Consider the following 21,778-nt stretch of genomic DNA (forward strand, 5'->3'; position numbering starts at 1 on the left):
GGCGAAGAGGTGCCGCTCCCCTTGCAACTACGGCTCGGTGGGAAACGGCAAAGCCTGCGTTCTGTAGTGGCTATGAGCGTGGGCACAGCAAACCAGCTACTGTTCATCAGAGACACTCTCTCCGGGTGCAAATTCCTCTGTGACACCGGTGCTCAGAGGAGCGTCCTGCCTGCGACAGTGGATGACACCGCCAGGGGAGGTCATGGCCCACATTTAAAGTCCGCTAACGACACCCCCATCCGCACCTATGGCACGAAAGCTGTAGACCTATGTTTCGGGGGTCAGCGGTTTACATGGGAATTCGTCACGGCCGACATCTCTTTCCCCCTCCTCGGTGCAGATTTCCTATGTGCTCACGGACTGCTCGTGGACGTCAAGAACAACCGCCTGGTGGACGCACTGACATTCTCCTCACTTGCATGTGTCCGCGGTGAGGCGACATACGGTGGGCTCTCCAGCTCACTCTCAGAGGGTGACAACTATCAGCGCCTGCTCAGCGAGTTCCCCAGCTTGACACAGCCCACATTTTCCGCCACCACTACCAAGCATGGGGTGGAGCACCACATAGAGACCAAGGGCGCCCCCATCTACGCTAGGGCCCGGCGGCTCAACCCCGACAGGCTAGCAGTCGCTAAGTCTGAGTTCGCCAACATGGAGCGCCTTGGTATCATCCGCCGCTCAGACAGCCCATGGGCCTCACCGCTACACATCGTGCCGAAACCAGACGGCGGATGGCGACCGTGTGGCGACTACCGCCGCCTCAACGACGCTACGACACCCGACCGCTACCCAGTCCCCCACATTCAGGACTTCTCTGCGCATCTGGCGGGTAAGCTGGTTTTCTCAAAGGTGGACCTGGTGCGTGGCTACCACCAAGTCTCCGTGCACCCTTCAGACATTCCCAAAACGGCGGTGATCACGCCGTTCGGGCTATTCGAATTCCTACGCATGCCGTTTGGACTTAAGAATGCGGCCCAGTCCTTTCAGCGGCTAATGGATTCGACGCTCAGAGACATGCCATTCCTATTCGTCTATTTGGACGACATCCTCGTTGCCAGCTCCTCGGTGGAAGAGCATCTGGCACATCTCCGAGACCTCTTCACGAGGCTCAGCCAACATGGCCTGATCATTAACCCGGCGAAGTGTCTGTTCGGGTTACCCTCCATCCGATTCCTTGGGCGATGAGATATCAACAAAGATGGGGCCGCCCCCCTTCCATCGAAGGTGGAGGCCGTTTCCGCCTTCCCCCGCCCACACACAGCTCGAGCACTCCGAGAGTTTCTCGGAATGGTGACTTTTTATCACCGGTTCATCCACCGTGCAGCCCACACCATGCACCCGCTGTACGAGGCTATGAAGGACAAATCCCCCAACCAGGCCATCGACTGGACGGCCGAGAGGGAAGCCGCCTTCATTGCCACCAAGACCGCCCTAAGCCAGGCCGCCATGTTGGCCCACCCGTCACCCAAGGCCCCTATTGCCATCACCACCGATGCGTCCGACTACGCCGTCGGCGCGGTGCACGAACAATGGGTCGCAGGCGCCTGGCAGCCGCTCGCCTTTTTCAGCCGTCAGTTGACGCCCAGAGAGCGCAAATACAGCGCGTTCGACAGGGAGCTCCTTGGCCTCTTTTTGGCAGTCCGCCACTTCCGGTTCCTGCTGGAAGGCCGTGAGTTCACGGCGTTCGTGGATCACAAACCCCTCACGTTCTCCATGTCCAAGGTGGCCGAGCCTTGGTCTGCCCGCCAGCAGCGCCAGCTCTCGTACATATCTGAGTACACCACAGACATCCAACACATCGCTGGCAAGTCCAACGTGGTCGCGGACTGTCTCTCCAGAGCGGTCGTCGGGGCCGTTCAACTGGGTCTCGACTACCTCCGCATGAGTGCGGACCAGGCCTCCGATCACGGGGTCCAGACCCTCAAGAACGCGGACACAGGACTACGCTTGGAGGATGTCGCAGTCGGTGACTCAGGCGCAAAACTGCTGTGCGACTTCTCTACGGGCCAGCCGCGGCCGCTAGTCCCTGTGAACTGGCGCCGGCCCGTTTTTGAGGCTGTACACAACCTCTCCCACCCCGGCAGGAAACCATCCGTAAAATTGGTTTCTGAGAAGTTCGTATGGCAGGGACTCAAGAAGGAGGTAAGGGGCTGGGTCGACACGTGCGTGGCCTGTCAATGCGCCAAAGTACACCGCCATACCAGAGCCCCTTATGAGCCCTTCACTGTTCCTGAGAGGAGGTTCGACCACGTCAACGTCGACCTTGTGGGACCACTGCCCGCCTCTCACGGCTTCACCTACCTTTTCACCATGGTGGACAGGACGACCCGCTGGCCCGAAGCCGTTCCCCTCTCCTCGACGGCGTCTTCCGACGTGGCCTGTGCGTTCATCGGCACGTGGGTCGCGCGCTTTGGGACCCCGTCTGACCTGTCCTCTGACCGTGGCTCGCAGTTTACCTCGGAACTGTGGAACGCTGTAGCTAGTGGTTTGGGGGTAAAGCTGCACCGCACTACTGCCTATCACCCCCAGGCTAACGGTTTGTGCGAGCGGTTCCACCGCTCAATGAAGGCGGCCCTACGCGCGAGTTTGACGGACGGCAACTGGGTGGACAAACTTCCGTGGGTCATGCTTGGCCTCAGATGTGCCCCCAAAGAGGACTTGCAGTCCTCGTCTGCCGAACTCGTGTACGGCCAAACCCTACGAGTCCCCGGGGATTTCATCCCGGATGCCACTGTCCCCTGGTCTGCAGCCAGGCAGCGCTCCTCCCTACTGGAAGCCGCTGAGGCGTTCGCACCCGTCCCCACTTCACAGCACGGTACCCCTGCTTTCCGGGTCCCCACCGAGCTGCGCTCGTCAGACTTTGTCTTCATTCGCCACGACGCCCACCGCGGCCCCCTACGCCCCCCTTACGATGGCCCGTTCAAGGTCCTACAACACGGGGACAAGACCCTGGTGGTGGACGTTGGTGGTAGACACGAGACGGTCTCCATTGATAGGATCAAGTCCGCTCACGTGGACGTTTCCCGGCCATTGGAACTGGCTCAGCCCCCACGCCGTGGCCGCCCCCCCATGCCCCACCCCCCGCCCCCGGTCGCGGTGCCTTCAGCTGCCCCTGCCCCTGCCCCTGTCCCGGTTCCCCCTGCCCCGGCCCCGGCTGGCCCTGCCCCTGCCCCTGCCCCGGATGCCCCTGCGTCCCGCACCCGCCGGGGTCGGATCGTCGTCCCTCCCCGACACAGGGATTTTGACTATGGGTGAATTCTGGGGGGGCTTGTGTGGTGGGTTAACATAATTCACCCCCGGAACTAATAGTTGGGAGTATTGTTCCGTACGGAGGGTTAAGTGGGTGGTACTCAGTTTTAGTTCCTGTTTTAAGTGTGTGGTAGCAACGTGTTCATGTCTGTTAATAAACGTCTAGCTGTGACATTTGATACGCCGCCTCCGACTCCCGTCTCTCGGCACTACACCAGTAGAGTTCCAATCAGTGTTCCTAAAGTTAGACACACAGTTTCACAAGCTCCCAAGTCGTATTTCCATGTGCTGTATATGTCCACCCCAGTGAACGTGTGTAACAATACTACTACAGTCACTGCATCTCTGCAAGGCAACAAACAAACAAACAAATATAAAAATCAACACAAATATGGATCATAACTTATGACCAAATGGTAAACAAACCCTTATTTGCACACAAAAAAGAGAAAAGAAATAAAAATCCAAAGACGACCACTTTAACTGCTGTTCTCCTAACAGACATTGTAAAAGGTAGAGAGAGCTGGGACAGGTGTTACACAGGTGAGAGTACAGCAGCTTTGTACAGGTGACACACACCACGTCTGCATCATTAGGGCTCTGCTAAGGTTTGGCATAAGATGGGACATGCACACACACACACACACACACACACACACACACACACACACACACAATTTGGACAATCTTATAAGAACTTTGGACACAGCGCCAGACATGTCTGGTATATATCTCACCGTTATAACTCCATTATGAGACAACCTATGGTTGGGTTCTGAGTAGTAGACGGATCAAAGAAAGTGTCTTGTCGCCACCTGGTGGTCTGTGTCAGATCCTACACCCTCAGAGACAACACACTACTACCACAACCCCGTCTGGTGGGAGGACATTTCCAAAGAACTTTAGAGCGAGCCTAAAACATTCACTTCAAAGTATGCATCATGTACAAGACAGACAGTGCGGTAAACCTCCATTGTGTACGAGATCAAACTAAATGCAGATGTTCTCAAATAACATTATACACTCCTGTCCTGGGCGGGGTTTGTTATGCATTCCTTCCCGTCGTTGACACAAAGGCTGTGTTCGGAATGGCATACTAGCATATACTCATACTAGATATGACATAGATTTTGAGTATGCAGTGCGTTCACACTGTAGATTATGTGAAATTTGAGTATGCAAGAAATGTATGTAACTAGATTTTCGGTCGGCTGGTATTGGCATACTTATTATGAATTTAGTAGGCAGTATGCAGTATATACTAATTGAGTATGCTAGTATGCAGTATGCTAGTATGCAGTATGCTAGTATGCCATTTCGAACACAGCCATAGTTCCCGTAAACATGAGATGAGAGGAGGAATAGTGGAACGTTTTACTAGATAGTTAAGGATGGGATAGTAGAAAGAGGCGTTGCCATTCAGTTGCTTTCCAGCTCGAAGGAGCAAAACTATGGGGGAAAAAGACGCAGACCTCGGTAAGTTTTCTTTTCATTGCAAAATTATTATAGTATAGAATTACTACTATGGATCATCCGCTGGTGACGTCAGAGCACAGACATTTGTTTTGTTTTGTATAATTAAATCCAATCTCATTCAATACATTATAAAAACGCCCACCGAACATGTGACTTGTGCATTGATAATACACTCGGAAATTGAGAATTTCCACACTGATTATTGCTTAATTATTGCTCATCATGTCAGTTTATAAATGTAACATTTAATTTTTGCATTCTTCTAATTGCATTCTTTCATTTAAAGTAGACTATAGAATATGGCCTTCCTCCAAAAAAAACGTGTAGGCTAAGTTGTCTTTCGTGATAATGTAATGCAACAACCCAAACAACTAAGGTCAAAGTCAGCATTTAACATTTCGAGATTAGAGGGATCGTTCCTTTTCAATGTGTTCCCGGAATAAGCGTGTTTAATCATGGCCAATGTCAATGATGTCAATGTGTATAACAGCCGCTTTGCGTGTACAATGCATAATCCATACTATGCTATTTTTAGTGTGTGTGTGTGTGTGTGTGTGCGTGTGCGTGTGTGTACATGTGTGTGTGTGTGTGTGTGTGTGTGTGTGTGTGTGTGTGTGTGCGCGTGTGTGTGTGCGTGTGCGTGTGTGTGCGTTTACGTGTGTGTGTGTGTGTGTGTGTGTGTGTGTGTGTGTGTGTGTGTGTGTGTGTGTGTGTGTGTGTGTGTAGGTAAACAGGTGCATCAGTGTAACTTTCCACTTTTTAATTAATGGCAGTCCCTTTTTAATTAATGGCAGTCCCTATTCCACCCCACCCAACATCATACATGTGTATGTAATCATCTCGTGTTACAAGTGTATTCTTCTATTTGGCCTTTTTAGTGAAAGGATGCCACACCTGACACTTTCATGACGAGCCTTTCCATGAGTCCAGGCTTAATATTTTGAGATTAGAGGGATCATTCCTTTTCAGTTTGTTCCCGGAAAGCGTGTTTAATCATGGCCAATGTCAATTATGTCAATGTGTATAACAGCCGCTTTGCGTGTACATGCATAATCCATACTATGCTATTTTTAGTTCATCATACATACATGTCTCCGGCCACAGCAGTCCACCCTCTCCACCTCTGTGGTCCAGGCCTATTTTAGGTGCATTGTCTGTATTGTAGTCATGCATGCCTTGTTTTCCCCTTCACCCTCCGTCATTTTCACATTCTGTCCATCTCTGGCCAGATCTCTCCCAGCGCAGCGCAGCGCAGGGCAGGGCAGTGACCCTTGTCTCACATTGGTATTTATATCGTATTGTGTTCACACAGCGAGAGAGGCAGGCAAACGAAGGTATTTTTAGCCTTGTGTTACGGTGAAACACAAGAAACCCCCCACAGGCCTATAGGTGCTTTTGGGTTACACCAGGGGAGGCTGGTGGAGGTAGAAATCGGAGGACGGGGCTCATTGTAATCCGTTAAATGGAATGAGTAACGGTATGTGTACATGTGTACATGTGTACCCTGCCCTTAAGGAGTGGTTTGAGTTAAGGTGTGGGGAAACTTTGAAACATGCTTTCAAAAGAAACTAGTGGGGAAACAGTGTAGGCTTATTTACTTATTAAATGACATGTAAGACTGAAGTTCAATGTAGGCCTATAGATAGCTCCCACGTTGTCACCTTCAGATAAGGTAGATAATGTGAAGAGTCCCGATTCTCTAGTTGGTTCCAGTACTTCTTGACAAGAAGTAGCCTATTCAGAGGGCCGCACCCAGAAGCTTTCAGATCCATCGTGACCTTTCAAATCCAACGCCAACGCTGATTGCATGATCTCTGTGAGGGGAGGGATGACAACACAATATCCTGACCCTTCCAAAGAATGTCAGTTTTTCCAGTCGGAGAGAGAGAGAGAATGTCCACCCTTTTGAGCCTCTTTCCTTTTCCAAAGCCTGCAGCCTTTCAATGTTCCGAAACCGTGGGTAAATGGTGACATCTGTGCAATGTTAAAAGCACGGCATTCAACTTCAAGAATGGTAAATGGTAAATGGACTGCACTTATATAGTGCCTTTTTTGCTGCTCCAAAGCGCTTTACAATGGCCTCTCATTCACCCATTCACACACGCATTCACACACCAATGACGGCAAGAAATCCGAAATATGATCTCCAGAAATCCATCTGTGGTGCAAAAAGACAGTACAGGTTACAAAGTGGAAGGGCATTACCTTGGCTTCCGCATGCAACACATGTGGAGGGGATTGAAGAATATCACAGAATATCTATCAACCCCACCCTACCGGAATAGAGGGACACCTAAGTGAGGATGCTGTTCATTGGCTACAGTTCATTATTCAACACCATCGTTCCCTCCAAGCTCAGGGCCCTGGTCTGAACACCTCCCTCTGCTACTGGAACCTGCTCTGTCCTGTCCGGCTGCAAACACACGCACACACACACACACACACACACACACACACACACACACACACACACACACACACACACATTATTGTATTTGTATTGTTACGTCCTGATGTTTGCAGTGTTGAGATGAAGCTTGCAAAGTAAACATTTGATAGGACAATTTACATCCGGTATCCTTTACATATGATTAATAAACGTGGACATGACTGCTTGTTTCCCGTGGTGTTTCAGGAATGAGACTTTGCTGCTGTTGTGATTGGAGCGTTTGATCTTTGGGTATTATTTGTAAAATGTTACCATCAAAGGAAATGTACCAACTGTTTGTTGTAAAATTGATGGGAACATGTATTGGGCTTGCCTTGGCCTAATGCATAGAGACAACCCCACCCACCCCAGAATATACCCCCCTGTCTCTCTGACCAGTGCCCATATCCAAGGGCTGTGTACATTTAGCAGACGCTCTTATCCAGAGTGACTTAAACAAGTACATTAGTCTAAAAAGTAAGTTACTCATCATAATACATAAGTCACCGCAAGTAAGACTTTCTACAACTGAGACTTCTCTCCCTCTGTAAAGAGATTCCTCATCGCTTCTGCTTCCAGCAGGGTTCTTGTTTGTGAGGCGTTCCACCTGTGATGTGTGATCTGTTATGTCCCTCTATCAACACAGGGAGCTTTGATCCGAACATTCCAGAGGAGGGTCCCACGGCGCCCCCTCCTGGTTGGCTGGACTGTGTCACGGGCTATGAGACGCCTAAAGGCCCGGGTGAGTCATCGCTCTGATGAAATAATCAACAGCTTTGTTTGAATGTCTGTTTGGAATGCCCCACTATTTCCAACTCCCTACCCCCTGCTCCCTACTCCCTACTTCCAACTCCCTGCTCCCTGCTCCACATATCAGCTTTCTGCATTTTCCTCTTTAGAAAAATAGTCTGAAGAGATCAAAGTTATTGGCAGTGAGACCATAGTTGAGTTAATGTTCCCCCCCCCCACCCCCCGTGTCTGACGGTCTGATGAGTGACATGCCTTCCTTTCCTCTGTGTCAGATGGAGCGGACATGCTGTACCCCCCGCCCCCGGCCTACAACCCCCAGCCTGAATACGACAGGAACGCATCCGTCCCCAATGTCAGGTGACCAATCTGCTGTCTTCTTATTAAGGTCCTTAATGGGCTATCTAAAGGGGCTGTTCGTAAGCTGCAGCTCATCCAAAACACCGCTGCTAGAGTCCTAACAAAAACAAAGAAGTATGAACACATTACACCAACGCTGAGATCCAGTGGCGTAGCGCAAAATCCCGGGGCCCCCCCGCAAGGTGGCGGCGGGGGCCCTTTCGCAACGGAGTAAAAAAAAAAAAAAAAAAAAAAGTGCGTTTTTTAGAGGCCGATGCGTTATTGACGTTGCGAAATTTCGCAATATGCACTCTACATTCTAAATGCTTGACTTAGCAAAAGGTACAAACAAGTGAGAGCAATAGCCTATAACTAAAACCAAATGGTAGACTACACTACATCAGTAGAATGTATTATAAGTAGAATAGTACAAGCTTTATTTATTCTAACAAAGTGTGGTGTGCACAGCAGTGTGATATCTGTAAACATATCTGTAGACTCTCCGCTAAGGGTTGCCAGATGGGATTGAGAATTTCCAACCTAATCAATCTAAAAACTTCTAAATCCACCAAAAACCAGCCAATCTGGCAACCCTGTCTCAGCTGCATCAGAGTCTACTTGTTGCGTAAAATTGGCCAGGGTTAGTCAAATCCAGGGGCGGCGCTAGGGGGTGGCTACTTGGGCTCAAGCCCCGGATGTTTTCTGAAAAGCCCCGAATGTTTTACTTTTCCCAAAAAAAAAAAAATCTCGTGAGTAACGTGCAGTACCGGAGTCCAACAGAGAGGCAGCAGCTGCGCGACATTAGCCTGCGTACTGCGTAGCCTGCCCTGCCCTGAAGAAGAAGTGATCTCAATCAGTGCCTCAATCAGATTGCAAAATTGTAAGAATGGATATCCCAAAGTTGTTTTCAACAAAACAAGCGCCAAGAACTGTTGCAGCAGCAGTTTCAGCAGCTGACAACAATGACATCACCAGCAGTGATGACATAGATGATGTTTCAGGTTTGTGAATCTTATTAGAAAGGTGACTGACTCACTGACACTACTTTTCCGGTTTGCTAATGCTAGCTGGCTATCATAACATAACGTTATGTTATAATGAAAATGAAACATAGCAAAGGTACTGTTACGGTACATGGTAAGAAATCAAACAAAGGATAATACTTGTACAAATAAAGTGAATAACAGGCTGATAGTCTTTGATATCTGCACTCTGGTTGACTGAGTAACAAGTGAAAAAGAATGATGTAACGTTAATGTTACAGCTAGTAAACATGGAGTTTTCGGCCCAAAAAAAAGCACATTTTTTTCGACATTATATTCTCCCTCTGGGCTAAGCCCCGGATCTCCTACAATCCTAAATCCGCCTCTGGTCAAATCCTTTGTTGGACATCTCGTTTCTTAAGTCCTGGTATATTGTGGCATTTCTTTACTGTTTGCCATCTGGTCTAGGAATACCCAGGGAGACGCAGACAGCAGAAGTAGAATAGAATAGTAGAATAGAAAAAGAAACAGCTATATATAGCCTAACCATGCTGAATTATGTACCTGTATGATGCACTGACAGCCTGTGACTGTGAACCTGGCCGGACCCTGCCTTTCTGCCTGAGTTTGAGTATGATGCTGCCCAAATAAATGTTATTGTTTAGTGCTGTACGCTTTCGTGGTATTATATTGTGTGAATTATCATTTGTATGTTGTTTTTCTTTCACTCGACTAACCGCCGAGATAATACTTGAGACATGTACTTCCGTAAACATACATTTTTTATTGGATTTTTTTACAATATCGGACCGACAGTCCCACATATAGCGGCTATAATGTCCGAATAGAGAATCTATCACCACCTAAAGAATGCTTATTGTACTTTGTATTGTATTTTCGCTTGCTCATTTTCCTTTTTCATTTTCGCTGCCTACGTGTGACGTCAAAGTCATGTTGCTATTGGATACGGCTAACCATGTATATATTTTTTAATATAGGCCTATATATTAAAATTAAGGTTGACACAATGAAGGGCCACTTATTTTCTTTGTTTTATATATTTTTAAATTATAAAAAAAAAAAAGAAAAAAAAAGTGGATCCAATGTTAGGGGGCCCCCTAGTGGCTGGGGCCCCCCCGCGGTGCGTCGCTTGCGGGCCCGTCCGCTACGCCACTGCTGAGATCCCTACATTGGCTACCAGTCCCTGATAGGGCTTTTACACCACCAAGAAACCGCTCCGGTTCGCGTTCCCGAACCTAGTCTGGGACCGGCCGGCGCGTTCCGACCGAAAATAAATTGGTTCGGAGCCTGAAAAGTTGGTTCGCAGCTGGAACCAGAAAGTAGTGGTTCTCAGCGCAAACTAAAAACTAGAACTGTGATATCGTCAGTGGGTGTGTCATGTAGGCTGTGAAGACTAGCAAGAAGGAAGTAGACAACATGTCATCTAATCTAAATCTAATCATTAGTGATTTAAAAAATTCTTCCTCACATGCTTAGCAAACATGCACTTGCGCAAACGCGAACTTCATAAGCCATTTCTACTCCAGAACGGAGCAGCTGGCTAGAAAGGGTTTAGTGTTTAGAAAGTGTCTTTCCTTTTTTTCCAGCGAAAATAGTGTTTATTTCAGATACTGTAGTGGAAGATATTATCCTCCTTTCCAGTGAAGTAGCTGCCATTTTGTTGTGACATTTTTGTCTATCCCACCCCGTCGTCACCCAACATTGATGACGCTGATGGTTCCGGTTACACTGGTATGAACGCGGGCTGGTTCGCCAGACAGCACCAAGGTTCTGAGGTTCCAGAACGGGAACGGGAACGGTTCCGTGGCGGTGTGAAAGCCCTATCAGAGAACTGAATTCAAAGTACTCCTAATTGCATACAAATCACAAAATGGTCTTGGACCAAAATACATATCAGATCTCCTCCTATCCTATATTCCAGCAAGGCCCCTAAGGTCAGCTGAGACTAATCAGCTAATCATTCCAAGAGTGAAAACAAAACACGGTGCAGCAGCTTTCAGTCACTCTGCCGCATGCTCCTGGAACAAACTCCCTGAACAAATCAAACAGGCCCAAACCCTAAAAATATTTAAATCTAAGCTAAAAACCTTCATGTTTTGTATGTTTTACTTCTTATATTTGCTTTTATTATTAAAATTGTCATTTTTTTTCTTTTCTTACTATGCTCCTCTTGCTGTATTTTTAAATAATGTATGTAAAGCGCTTTGAATTGCCCCTGTTGTATGAAATAATATACTTGCCTTGCCTTGCCTTGCCTTGCCTTGCCTTGCCTTGCCTTCTGTAGCGGAGGTGATTGGGAGTCACGCTCCCATGGTGAGGTAGCCCTGCAGACTGCCGTAGTGAGGTAGCCCTGCAGACTGCCGTAGTGAGGTAGCCCTGCAGACACGTGTGTGTGATCCTGAGGATGTCCTCTTGGCATAATGGTAGTCTTCCATGTGAGAGACCTGGGTTCGAACCCCGCCCCCGTCATACGTTCAGACTCCTCCTCGTTGCCATGGGTACACAAGGCCACCATGCGCTCCCTCCGCCTTCTCTTCCTTCTCCTTCCTCCTCCTCTTGACTTCTGGGTGAGGTTTTAACGTCCAGGTCGGACCTTTGATGGCTTTCAGCTCACTCTGCCAGCGTCTACAACGATCTCCTCTGATTCTGGTTCTGTGTATATTTATTTTATTTCACCTTTATTTTTTTACATCGTTTCAGACAAATCTCAGATGTAGACACACAATGAACAACTTGAAAGGTATAAGAAGGAGGTGTGAGTGTCGTGGTGTTCCGTGTGTCCGTGTGTCCGCAGGGTACCTAACCTATCGGAGGACGTGGCCAGAGACGCTCTCCTCAAGTTCGCCGAGTCCAAGTGGAACAAGAGCAGCAAGCCCGCCAGGGACATGACCTTCAAGCAGCTGAAGCCCCTCACGGTCTACCGGGTGAGAGGCTCCCGCAGGGCCCTCATCAGGCCACAGGGAGATATTATTCTCATTTCCACTGAAGTAGCTGCCATTTTCTTCACTCCCTGAAGAAATCAAACAGGCCCAAACCCTTAAAATATTTAAATCTAAGCTAAAGACGTTCATGTTTTGCAGCAGTTATGATTAAACACAAACACTTCTATCAATGTCTTTTTTCCATTAACTATTGTCTTAAATGTTTTATCTATTTACTTCTTTGCCACCCCTCCTAAATTTCGTTGTTTGGTACCTGTACTGTAGCAATGACAATAAAGTCCATTCATTCATTCATTCATTCATTCATGCTAGTATTCATTGTAATTGTTATTTTCTTACTATGCTGCTCTTGCTGTATTTTTAAATAATGTATGTAAAGCACTTTGAATTGCCCCTGTTGTATGAAATGTGCTATACAAATAAACGTGCCTTGCCTTGCCTTGCCACAGCAAGGGAGGCCAGTGGAGGTAGGAACCGGAGGACGGGCTCATTGTAATGCATGGAACGGAATGAGTAATGGTATCAAACATTTCCATGCACTACACTGAGCCTGTCCTCTGATTTCTACCTCCGCCAGCCTCCCCTGGTTGACTGTTGTCGGTCTTGTGGGAACAAGTCACAGTTTATATGTGTCTGTCAAATGTGTCTGGTTTGATAAGTTGATATTGGTTCATGGACGCTTTAGGAGGTATTCTGACTAATACAATAACCCTGTTGTTGCAGTATCGCCTGGAGACCTACACTGAGTCCAGATCTAGTGACTGGCAGTGTGAGCCGTTCACTGGTGGTATGTTATCATACATTACTTATTCATATTCATATTCATATTCATATTGATATTCACATTCATATTCACATTCATATTCATATTGATATTGATATTCACATTCATATTATTATTATTATTATTATTATTATTATTATTATTATAACACCTTGTGTGTGTGTGTGTGTCCAGCCCAGTATATAGACGGGCCCCAGTACGGGGTGAGCCCCCCTCCCTGGGACATCCCGGTGGTGATGCCTCCGAGGTTCACAGACCAGGTGCAGAAGATGCGCGTGCCCCACTCCTCCTCAGTAAAGGTCTGTCTGTCTGTCAATCAATCAAATGCATGTGGAATGTGATGTCGTTTGGTGCAGGTGTTTACAGGGGTGTACTTTGTCTGGCATAGGTCTGGTTTACCACCCCCAACCCTCCACCTTCTGAAATGATGCGTGTGCGTGTGTGTGTGTGTGTGTGTGTGTGTGTGTGTGTGTGTGTGTGTGTGTGTGTGTGTACGTGACCAGGCCAGGCCTGAGTGTTGAGTGTGTGTGTGTGTATGAGTGTAACATCCTCCTCTGTGTTACTGTGTGTTAGTCTTGTGTGTAATAAGTCATCACATTGACCACAGCTGCCCAGTGCAGCGCCCTGCCAGACAGTGTGTTCTCTGGTCACAGGTGTGTCACCTGACAGTGTGTTCTCTGGTCACAGGTGTGTCACCTGACAGTGTGTTCTCTGGTCACAGGTGTGTCACCTGACAGTGTGTTCTCTGGTCACAGGTGTGTCACCTGACAGTGTGTTCTCTGGTCACAGGTGTGTCACCTGACAGTGTGTTCTCTGGTCACAGGCGTGTCACCTGACAGTGTGTTCTCTGGTCACAGGTGTGTCACCTGACAGTGTGTTCTCTGGTCACAGGTGTGTCACCTGACAGTGTGTTCTCTGGTCACAGGTGTGTCACCTGACAGTGTGTTCTCTGTTTACAGGTGTGTCACCGCTGTCACGGCTGTGGGAGGACGCGCTGCACCCACTGTCACGGCCGGGGGAGGGTAAGCAGAGTCATTCTCTTCTGCCATAGACTGAAGACACGTCTCTTCAGCCTACACCCTCACTGTCCCAAAACTCTACTTCCCCCAGGCCATCAGGCTCATGAACAAGCCTACTGTAGACAATTGACTATCATCCAAGTACACCCCATGTATACGGACTACCTAACCTTAAGCTCACAGTCACTTCACTACTGTCACTTATGCCTCCTGCCTTATTGTCTGCAAATTGCAAGATACTGCTAATTGTATCCTGTCTTATTTGTCATGTATGTCCTGTACTATTGTCACCTTTTTAAAAATCTTGAATTATGCCTCCTGCCTTATTGTCTTGTGCTGCAATGTCAGGAACTGAAGTCTAAGAATTTTACTCTTTTACACTTGTGTAATGTGATGTAATAAACTTGAAACTTGAGAAGGTAAATGTGCCCTGAACACACTACGCTGTTGCAGAAACGCTGCACGTTCTGTCACGGCAACGGACGCAGAGGACAGAACCGCTGCAACACCTGTCAAGGGCGAGGGATGAAAAGGTGAGATCTCTCTCTCTCTCGACCCGTCCCAAATCAACCCCTAGCTCCTACTCCAGCGGTCCCAAAACTTGGGGCTGTGACCCCCTGACGCCAAATCGGGGTCCCCTTAAGAAGTCTGTATGATAGTCTCCAGTCAGGATATTTTCCTATCTTACATTTTACATTTAATAATTTAGCAGATGCTTTTATCCAAAGTGACTTACAATAAGTACATTTGTCAAAGTAAGTGACTCAAACATAGGTCAGTAAGTTACATGAGGATAATGTGAATTGTCAATAAGACGTCTTCTTGGTTGGTAATGTCTTCTTCAGGTGTATTTCATGTCATGGACACGGGTATAAAACCTGCCCGACCTGTCAAGGAGCCTCAAACCTGCTGCACTTCATTCAGCTGACGGTCACATGGTACGGTATAATAATAATTATAATAATAATAATAATAATAATAATAATAACACATCTATTTTGTATAGCGCTTTTCTCAGGACTCAAAGACACGATGTTCCATAATGCCTCTCCTTTGAAGCTGGGATGTGTCTCCAGAAAGCTTTGCAGCACAGTATACTGTAATGAATGGAAAAGTCCATTCTGATAGACAGTGGAAGATGTATGAACTTAGTGCTACGAAGCTTTCAGAAAACGAAACTCTCTAAACTCTCATTGCTGCTTCTTTGCATGTTGTTTTGTTTTGCCACCTGTGCCTAGAAAGACACTAACCCCAGCCCTAACCCCAGCCCTAACCCTAGCTCTAACCCTGACCACCTCAGCAGACTTCCTGTGATGGTGCTGTCACCCCCAACGGACTTCCTGTGACGGTGTGTGTTCTCTCTCCTAGGAAGAACAATGTGTTTGCGTTCGTCCCAGACCGCCTGCCTGAGTTTCCTCTGAAGAACTTTGAGACGGTGAAGGGGGATCCCTTCTTCATGGACGAGAGTCTTCTGGTAAATCCATGGGGTCTTAGAGGGGGTACAAAACAGGTTGTGCTGCAGCTGTAGTGGTAGCAGGAAGTTTGGAAACCCTGGACGATTGAAAATAATGTGCGCGATCATGCACACTGATGGTGTAAATGCTCATTTGGCGTAAAGGGTGTGTGAATGTGAACGTAACACACACTGGTTCGTAGTGTGTTACGTGTCTGTGTGTGTGTGTGTGTTTCTGTGTAGTGTGTTACGTTTTAACACCTTTAGCCTCCCCTGGTGTTCTACCTCCCCCAGCCTCCCCTGGTGTTCTACCTCCCCCAGCCTCCCCTGGTGTTCCACCTCCCCCAGCCTCCCCTGGTGTTCCACATCCCCCAGCCTCCCCTGGTGTTCAACCTCCCCCAGCCTCCCCTGGTGTTCTACCTCCACCAGCCTCCCCTGGTGTTCTACCTCCCCCAGCCTCCCCTGGTGTTCCACCTCCCCCAGCCTCCCCTGGTGTTCTACCTCCACCAGCCTCCCCTGGTGTTCTACCTCCACCAGCCTCCCCTGGTGTTCTACCTCCCCCAGTCTCCCCTGGTGTTCTACCTCCACCAGCCTCCCCTGGTGTTCTACCTCCACCAGCCTCCCCTGGTGTTCTACCTCCCCCAGCCTCCCCTGGTGTTCTACCTTCCCCAGTCTCCCCTGGTGTTCTACCTCCACCAGCCTCCCCTGGTGTTCTACCTCCACCAGCCTCCCCTGGTGTTCTACCTCCCCCAGCCTCCCCTGGTGTTCTACCTCCCCCAGTCTCCCCTGGTGTTCCACCTCCATCAGCCTCCCCTGGTGTTCCACCTCCATCAGCCTCCCCTGGTGTTCCACCTCCCCCAGCGTCCCCTGGTGTTCTACCTCTAGGTGTTTGATGGTGACTGTGTGTGTGTGTGTGTGTGTGTGTGTGTGTGTGTAGCGACGAAGAGTCAGTAGGAGTGTTCTCCAATATTTCAATATATACCCCTGATGTTGTAATTGTCAACGAAAACCACAGAGAGGTGCTTATTTTAGAAGTTGGCTGCACCTTTGACCATAGCCTAGAGGAAGCCTTTTTAACCAAAATCTTAAAATACCAACAGCTGGAGCAGGCCATATCACAACTGGGCTACAGATGTCAACTTTTAGTTTTTATATTTGGCAGCCTGGGCCATGTTCATAAGTCTGTTGTTAGAGGCCTTCATATGGCTGGTCTTCCTAAGAGAAGGGCCAAACAGTTAGCAAAATACTGCTCAATATCCGCTATTATTGGTAGCCGCTCAATATGGAGAAGGCGGTGCTTCCTGTACCCATGAGCGGGATACTGTCTGTCTTTTAGTATTGATCAACCCACTGGTCTTGTGCGAATAACATCCTGTGTGTGGCAGAACTGGTTGTTGGCTCAGCATTACTGTAACAAATTGTTTCCAGGATGTCAAAATGCACTGTTAGTATTTATGTCCTTTAGAATTGTACTTTGTATGTGGACATAAATAAAGCATTTAAAATGTGTGTGTGTGTGTGTGTGTGTGTGTGTGTGTCCAGGTGTACCCCATCGTAGGCTTCCCTGACCAGGACATCTGTGATGCGTCCCGCCAGGGCATCCAGCAGCACTTCACCAGCTACACCCCTACTAGCCGCATCCTGCAGCAGGTGAGCTGGCCTCCCTCAGCTCTCTCTCTCAGCCTCTCTCAGCCTGGCCTGGCCTCCCTCAGCCTCCCTCAGCCTCCCTCAGCCTCTCTCAGCCTCTCTCAGCCTGGCCTCCCTCTGCCTCTCTCTGCCTCTCTCTGCCTCTCTCTGCCTCTCTCTGCCTCCCTCAGCCTCCCTCAGCCTCTCTCAGCCTCTCTCAGCCTCCCTCAGCCTCTCTCAGCCTCCCTCAGCCTCTCTCAGCCTCCCTCAGCCTGGCCTGGCCTCCCTCAGCCTCCCTCAGCCTCTCTCAGCCTGGCCTCCCTCAGCCTCTCTCAGCCTCCCTCAGCCTCTCTCAGCCTGGCCTAGCCTCCCTCAGCCTCTCTCAGCCTGGCCTAGCCTCTCTCAGCCTCTCTCTGCCTGGCCTGGCCTCCCTCAGCCTCTCTCAGCCTCCCTCAGCCTCTCTCAGCCTGGCCTGGCCTCCCTCAGCCTCTCTCAGCCTGGCCTCCCTCAGCCTCTCTCTGCCTGGCCTGGACTCTCTCAGCCAGCGTCCTGGTGTAATTGATTTATTTCTTCAAATGTAATTCCCTCTGATGCCCACTAGATGGCAGCGCTGGTCTGGTTTGTAGGGGTCCTGAGTGCACAGCTCCAGCAGGTCTGATGCTGGGTTTTCATTTCCACTGTTCTAATACTAATAATAATGGTTCTCTTTTCTCTTTCCAGCGTCAAACCATCGAGCTGGTGCCCCTCACACACGCCTTCTACAACTACAACGGAAAAGATTATGACTACTTTGTTTACGGTCTTGAAAACAAGGTCTTCACTCCGAAATACCCCTCTACATGTACTGTTCTGTGATGTCAACGTGTGAACGTGTCAACCTGTGTAGTATGGAATGCAACAGTAGTTTGTCCTGTCATTTATTATATTTTAATGTCATTACAGTGTACTGTACATTACATTGTTGTACTTTTACAAGCATTGTTATACGTTATGTCACTTTATGATTCTGGAAACCTGTGTATCTCAATCTGTGTATTCACACTATAACCTGTGTATTTCAAGGGCAAATTCAAGGGTTAGAATGATAAGGTTCTATCTCCATTTTTGTCAAAATTGAGTTTTTTACATAATCTGATCCATTAGGTGTTTATTAATGCCTGTGTGGTGTTATTTTTTAAAATGTTGACATTTTTTAGTTAGTAATTAAACAAATACAAAGGTTCCATCTCACAGAACATAATGGAATGTAAAAACGTTGACGCTCAATATCTCTGAACTGCCCTAAACGGAGATGGAACCTTATCATTCTAAACTCACAAAATGTATCTATTGAGTAAGATTGTTCTGCCATTTCATATTTCTGATATGTAAACCATAATGGATATCAGGGATAGTGGTTGCTAGGAAACCAGTGCCTTCTCGTTTGACTCATTCCTGTTGAGAAGTGTGCTTATGGATGGGAAGGAAAGTTATATATTGTCTTAAATCAGGTTGGCAAGTCATTGATACATCATACATACATCTATTACATATCTAAATCCAATGGTCTTTATTTTTCAAGTAAAAAAAAATCAAATCTACATTATAAAACAACATGTGAACAGAATATTCCTGACGTCACCAGATATTCCTGACGTCACCAGATATTCCTGACGTCGCCCTATCAGCACTTCCATATCTCTTGATTGTTTGTCTCAGTAACTATTTACCTGAATGAACAGATACTCTCTTTTACATCAATCATGATTTTATGGATCAAAAGCCATTAACACGCACAAAATACCGTCTTTTATATCATTTATATAATGTTCTTAAATGTGTGTTTTATAACCACTTTCACTACAATAAACCACAATATTGTCAAAATGCGATGTGTTTTTGGATCGGGGAGCATGTTGAATAAAGGGTCATTAAATTGCTTCACATGTTGCATGAGAATATAATAATAATAATAATAATAATAATAATAATACATTTATTTTATAAGGCGCCTTTCATGGCACTCAAGGTCGCCGTACAACAACAAATTTAAAAACAGTTACAAAATTCTAAATACAAAATGCATAGAAATATAAAGTATAAAATAAAATAAATAAAATATGAACTATATGCTTAAGTTAAGTTTAAAGAGGTTTAAAACACACACACACACACACACACACACACACACACACACACACACACACACACACACACACACCTGCATAGATTAGTTTTTCTGATTAGTTCTGCGTCTTGAGTGAAACACGCGGACACTTCTTTGGCGAACGGGAGTGATGGCGCAATGAACACCACCGGAGGGTCTGTCCTGTCGCCACATGTGCGCAGTGTGTGTGTGTGTGTGTGTGTGTGTGTGTGTGTGTGTGTGTGTGTGTGTGTTTATAACGGTGTGTGTGTGTGTGTGTGTGTGTGTGTGTGTGTGTGTGTGTGTGTGTGTGTGTGTGTGTGTGTGTTATAACGGTGTGTGTGGACAGCTGACGTCACTAAACTTACCGAGCTGTCTGGCGGAGCGCGTCTCACAGTCCCGGCGCACTCAGACAGACGCACAACTGGACTGGAATAATACAACTTCTGGACAGAAACACGGGACAGAATAACAGACTAACGGTGAGGTAAGAAAATGTCTTAATAAGTGCTATACAAATAAATAAAAGTAAAAAAGTTAAAGTTAAGAAAGTTGACTTCAGCGCTTAATGAGGCTCTTACGTTGGAAATATGTATATTATCATCCACCGCTTTATGGAATTATAGATTAAACATATTTGTTATAGACTCATTCGTTGCTGTGTGGTTCTAAATTGTTACACTCTGCATCTGTACAGTGTAATGAGTTGTATTCACACTGTACTCATTGTATGCACACTCTGTGGTTATTAGTATCATAATGGACTATATGAAGATTGTCATTAATAATGATCAATAATAGCAGGTCTTAAGTGTATCAATATTCAAATATATTCAGAAAACGCATCCAGGAATATTGATATGGTCTAGTGGTCCAATGAGACCGAAACAGACAGTTCTCTGAATTGGCCATGTGTTTTAATGGAAGGTTGTCTGTTCTCTGAATTGGCCATGTTCTCTGAAGAGTTCTCTGAATTTCTCTGAATTGGCCATGTGTTTTAATGGAAGGTCCAAAAACACCCATAGAATTGAAGTGGACAGCTGAGTTAATGCCTAGGGAGGACCAATATAATACATCTTGTAGTTCAAACCCTCACAGATGACACAGTCTCCTGTGGCAGGCTCTTGGTCTGGGCTGAGTAATGTCCCCTGATTGTCTCCCTTTCCTGTTGTTTAGTTTACCCCTCTGGTCAAACACTGTCTGAGCGCTGTTTCCTCAGAGGACTGTGACTGTTCTCATTGTCTCTCCCGGCCCGCCTCCGTGCCTCTGGAATAACAGTGTGTGTGTGTGTGTGTGTGTGTGTGTGTGTGTGTGTGTGTGTGTGTGTGACTGTGTGACGTTGGTAGAGAGGCTGATTGATGGTCTGGGTCTCAGGTCGTAGGAAGCAACAAGATGTACCCTCGCTTGACGACACGGGATGTCTACTCCTCTCCTGTCGTTGACTTCTCCTTTACTGTCCCGTCCGGGAACAGCTTAGGGGGCTATAGGGCTACACAGAGGGACAGCTTAGGGGGGCTATAGGGCTACACAGAGGAACAGCTTTAGGGGGCTATAGGGCTACACAGAGGAAAAGCTTAGGGGGCTATTGGGCTACACAGAGGAACAGCTTTAGGGGGCTATAGGGCTACACAGAGGAACAGCTTTAGGGGGCTATTGGGCTACACAGAGGAACAGCTTAGGGGGCTATTGGGCTACACAGAGGAACAGCTTTAGGGGGCTATAGGGCTACACAGAGGAACAGCTTTAGGGGGCTATAGGGCTACACAGAGGGACAGCTTAGGCACCTGACACACAAGGAACAGAGGAGGATATTGCGGTATGTTTAGATTGGCACATACAGCCGAGAAGGAGGGAGGGAGGGAGGGAGGGAGGGAGGGAGGGAGGGAGGGAGGGAGAGAGAGAGAGAGAGAGAGAGAGAGAGAGAGAGAGAGAAAGAGAGAGAGAGAGTGGTGCTGTAAGAGTTGGAGTATGTTATTGACCCATGTTAACCCTCTGATAGAGCTGCCTGTTCCTGGGTACTTCAGATTCTCTGTTCTCTGTGTGCTTATCAGCTCCGTAACCTGGCACACCCAACATACTCTGGCAGCACTGGCACCCGTATTGTAATCTTAATATCGATGGGTACGGCAATACCGTTTAAACTCGAGTGTAGGTGTTCCCTACCTAAAGCCCTTCCCGTTCCGTTTGAGAGGAACAGCCGCTCCGTTCCTTCCAACAATGGCACTCTGTATATCATCACGTTACAGCTTCACTCCTCCCTCTGATTCACCTCTCTCTCCTCCTCTCCTCCTTTCCTCCTCCCCCCCTCTCCTCCTCCTCTCTGAGTTCCCTCTGTTTCATCCCCCTCTCCTCCTCTTCACCTCCTCAACCTTGCGTAACACACGTCCCAGGATGCTTTGTGTTCTCTGTGCACACACGGTAATGTGTGAACGTCTGAGATTTTAAACATCTCGTCTGGTTTTCATTCTGTCTGCATCTGACTTCGTTTAATGTCCATTTTATGAGCTTTCTCTTTCTCTCTCTCTCTCTCTCCCTCTCTCTCTCTCCAGTAACGCCATCCCTCCCAGCCCCTCACCCCCTCACCCC

At 47.6% G+C, this 21,778-nt stretch overlaps 1 protein-coding gene across 1 annotated transcript; it reads left to right on the forward strand.

Annotated features, from left to right (window-relative positions):
* Positions 1–1,446: 1,446 nt before the first annotated feature.
* Positions 1,447–17,922, forward strand: ssuh2.1 (ssu-2 homolog, tandem duplicate 1; the record flags this gene model as incomplete). Its single annotated transcript, XM_080545823.1, has 14 exons — positions 1,447–1,570; positions 1,787–2,440; positions 2,750–2,968; positions 7,800–7,895; positions 8,182–8,260; positions 12,038–12,167; positions 12,909–12,969; positions 13,144–13,268; positions 13,929–13,991; positions 14,442–14,521; positions 14,834–14,926; positions 15,357–15,462; positions 16,984–17,091; positions 17,788–17,922. The coding sequence occupies 14 exons, from the start codon at positions 1,447–1,449 to the stop codon at positions 17,920–17,922; spliced, it is 2,073 nt and encodes a 690-aa protein (XP_080401949.1).
* Positions 17,923–21,778: the final 3,856 nt, after the last annotated feature.

Source organism: Nansenia antarctica (assembly GCF_963989245.1).
Source record: "Nansenia antarctica genome assembly, chromosome: 15".
NCBI lineage: Eukaryota > Metazoa > Chordata > Actinopteri > Argentiniformes > Microstomatidae > Nansenia > Nansenia antarctica.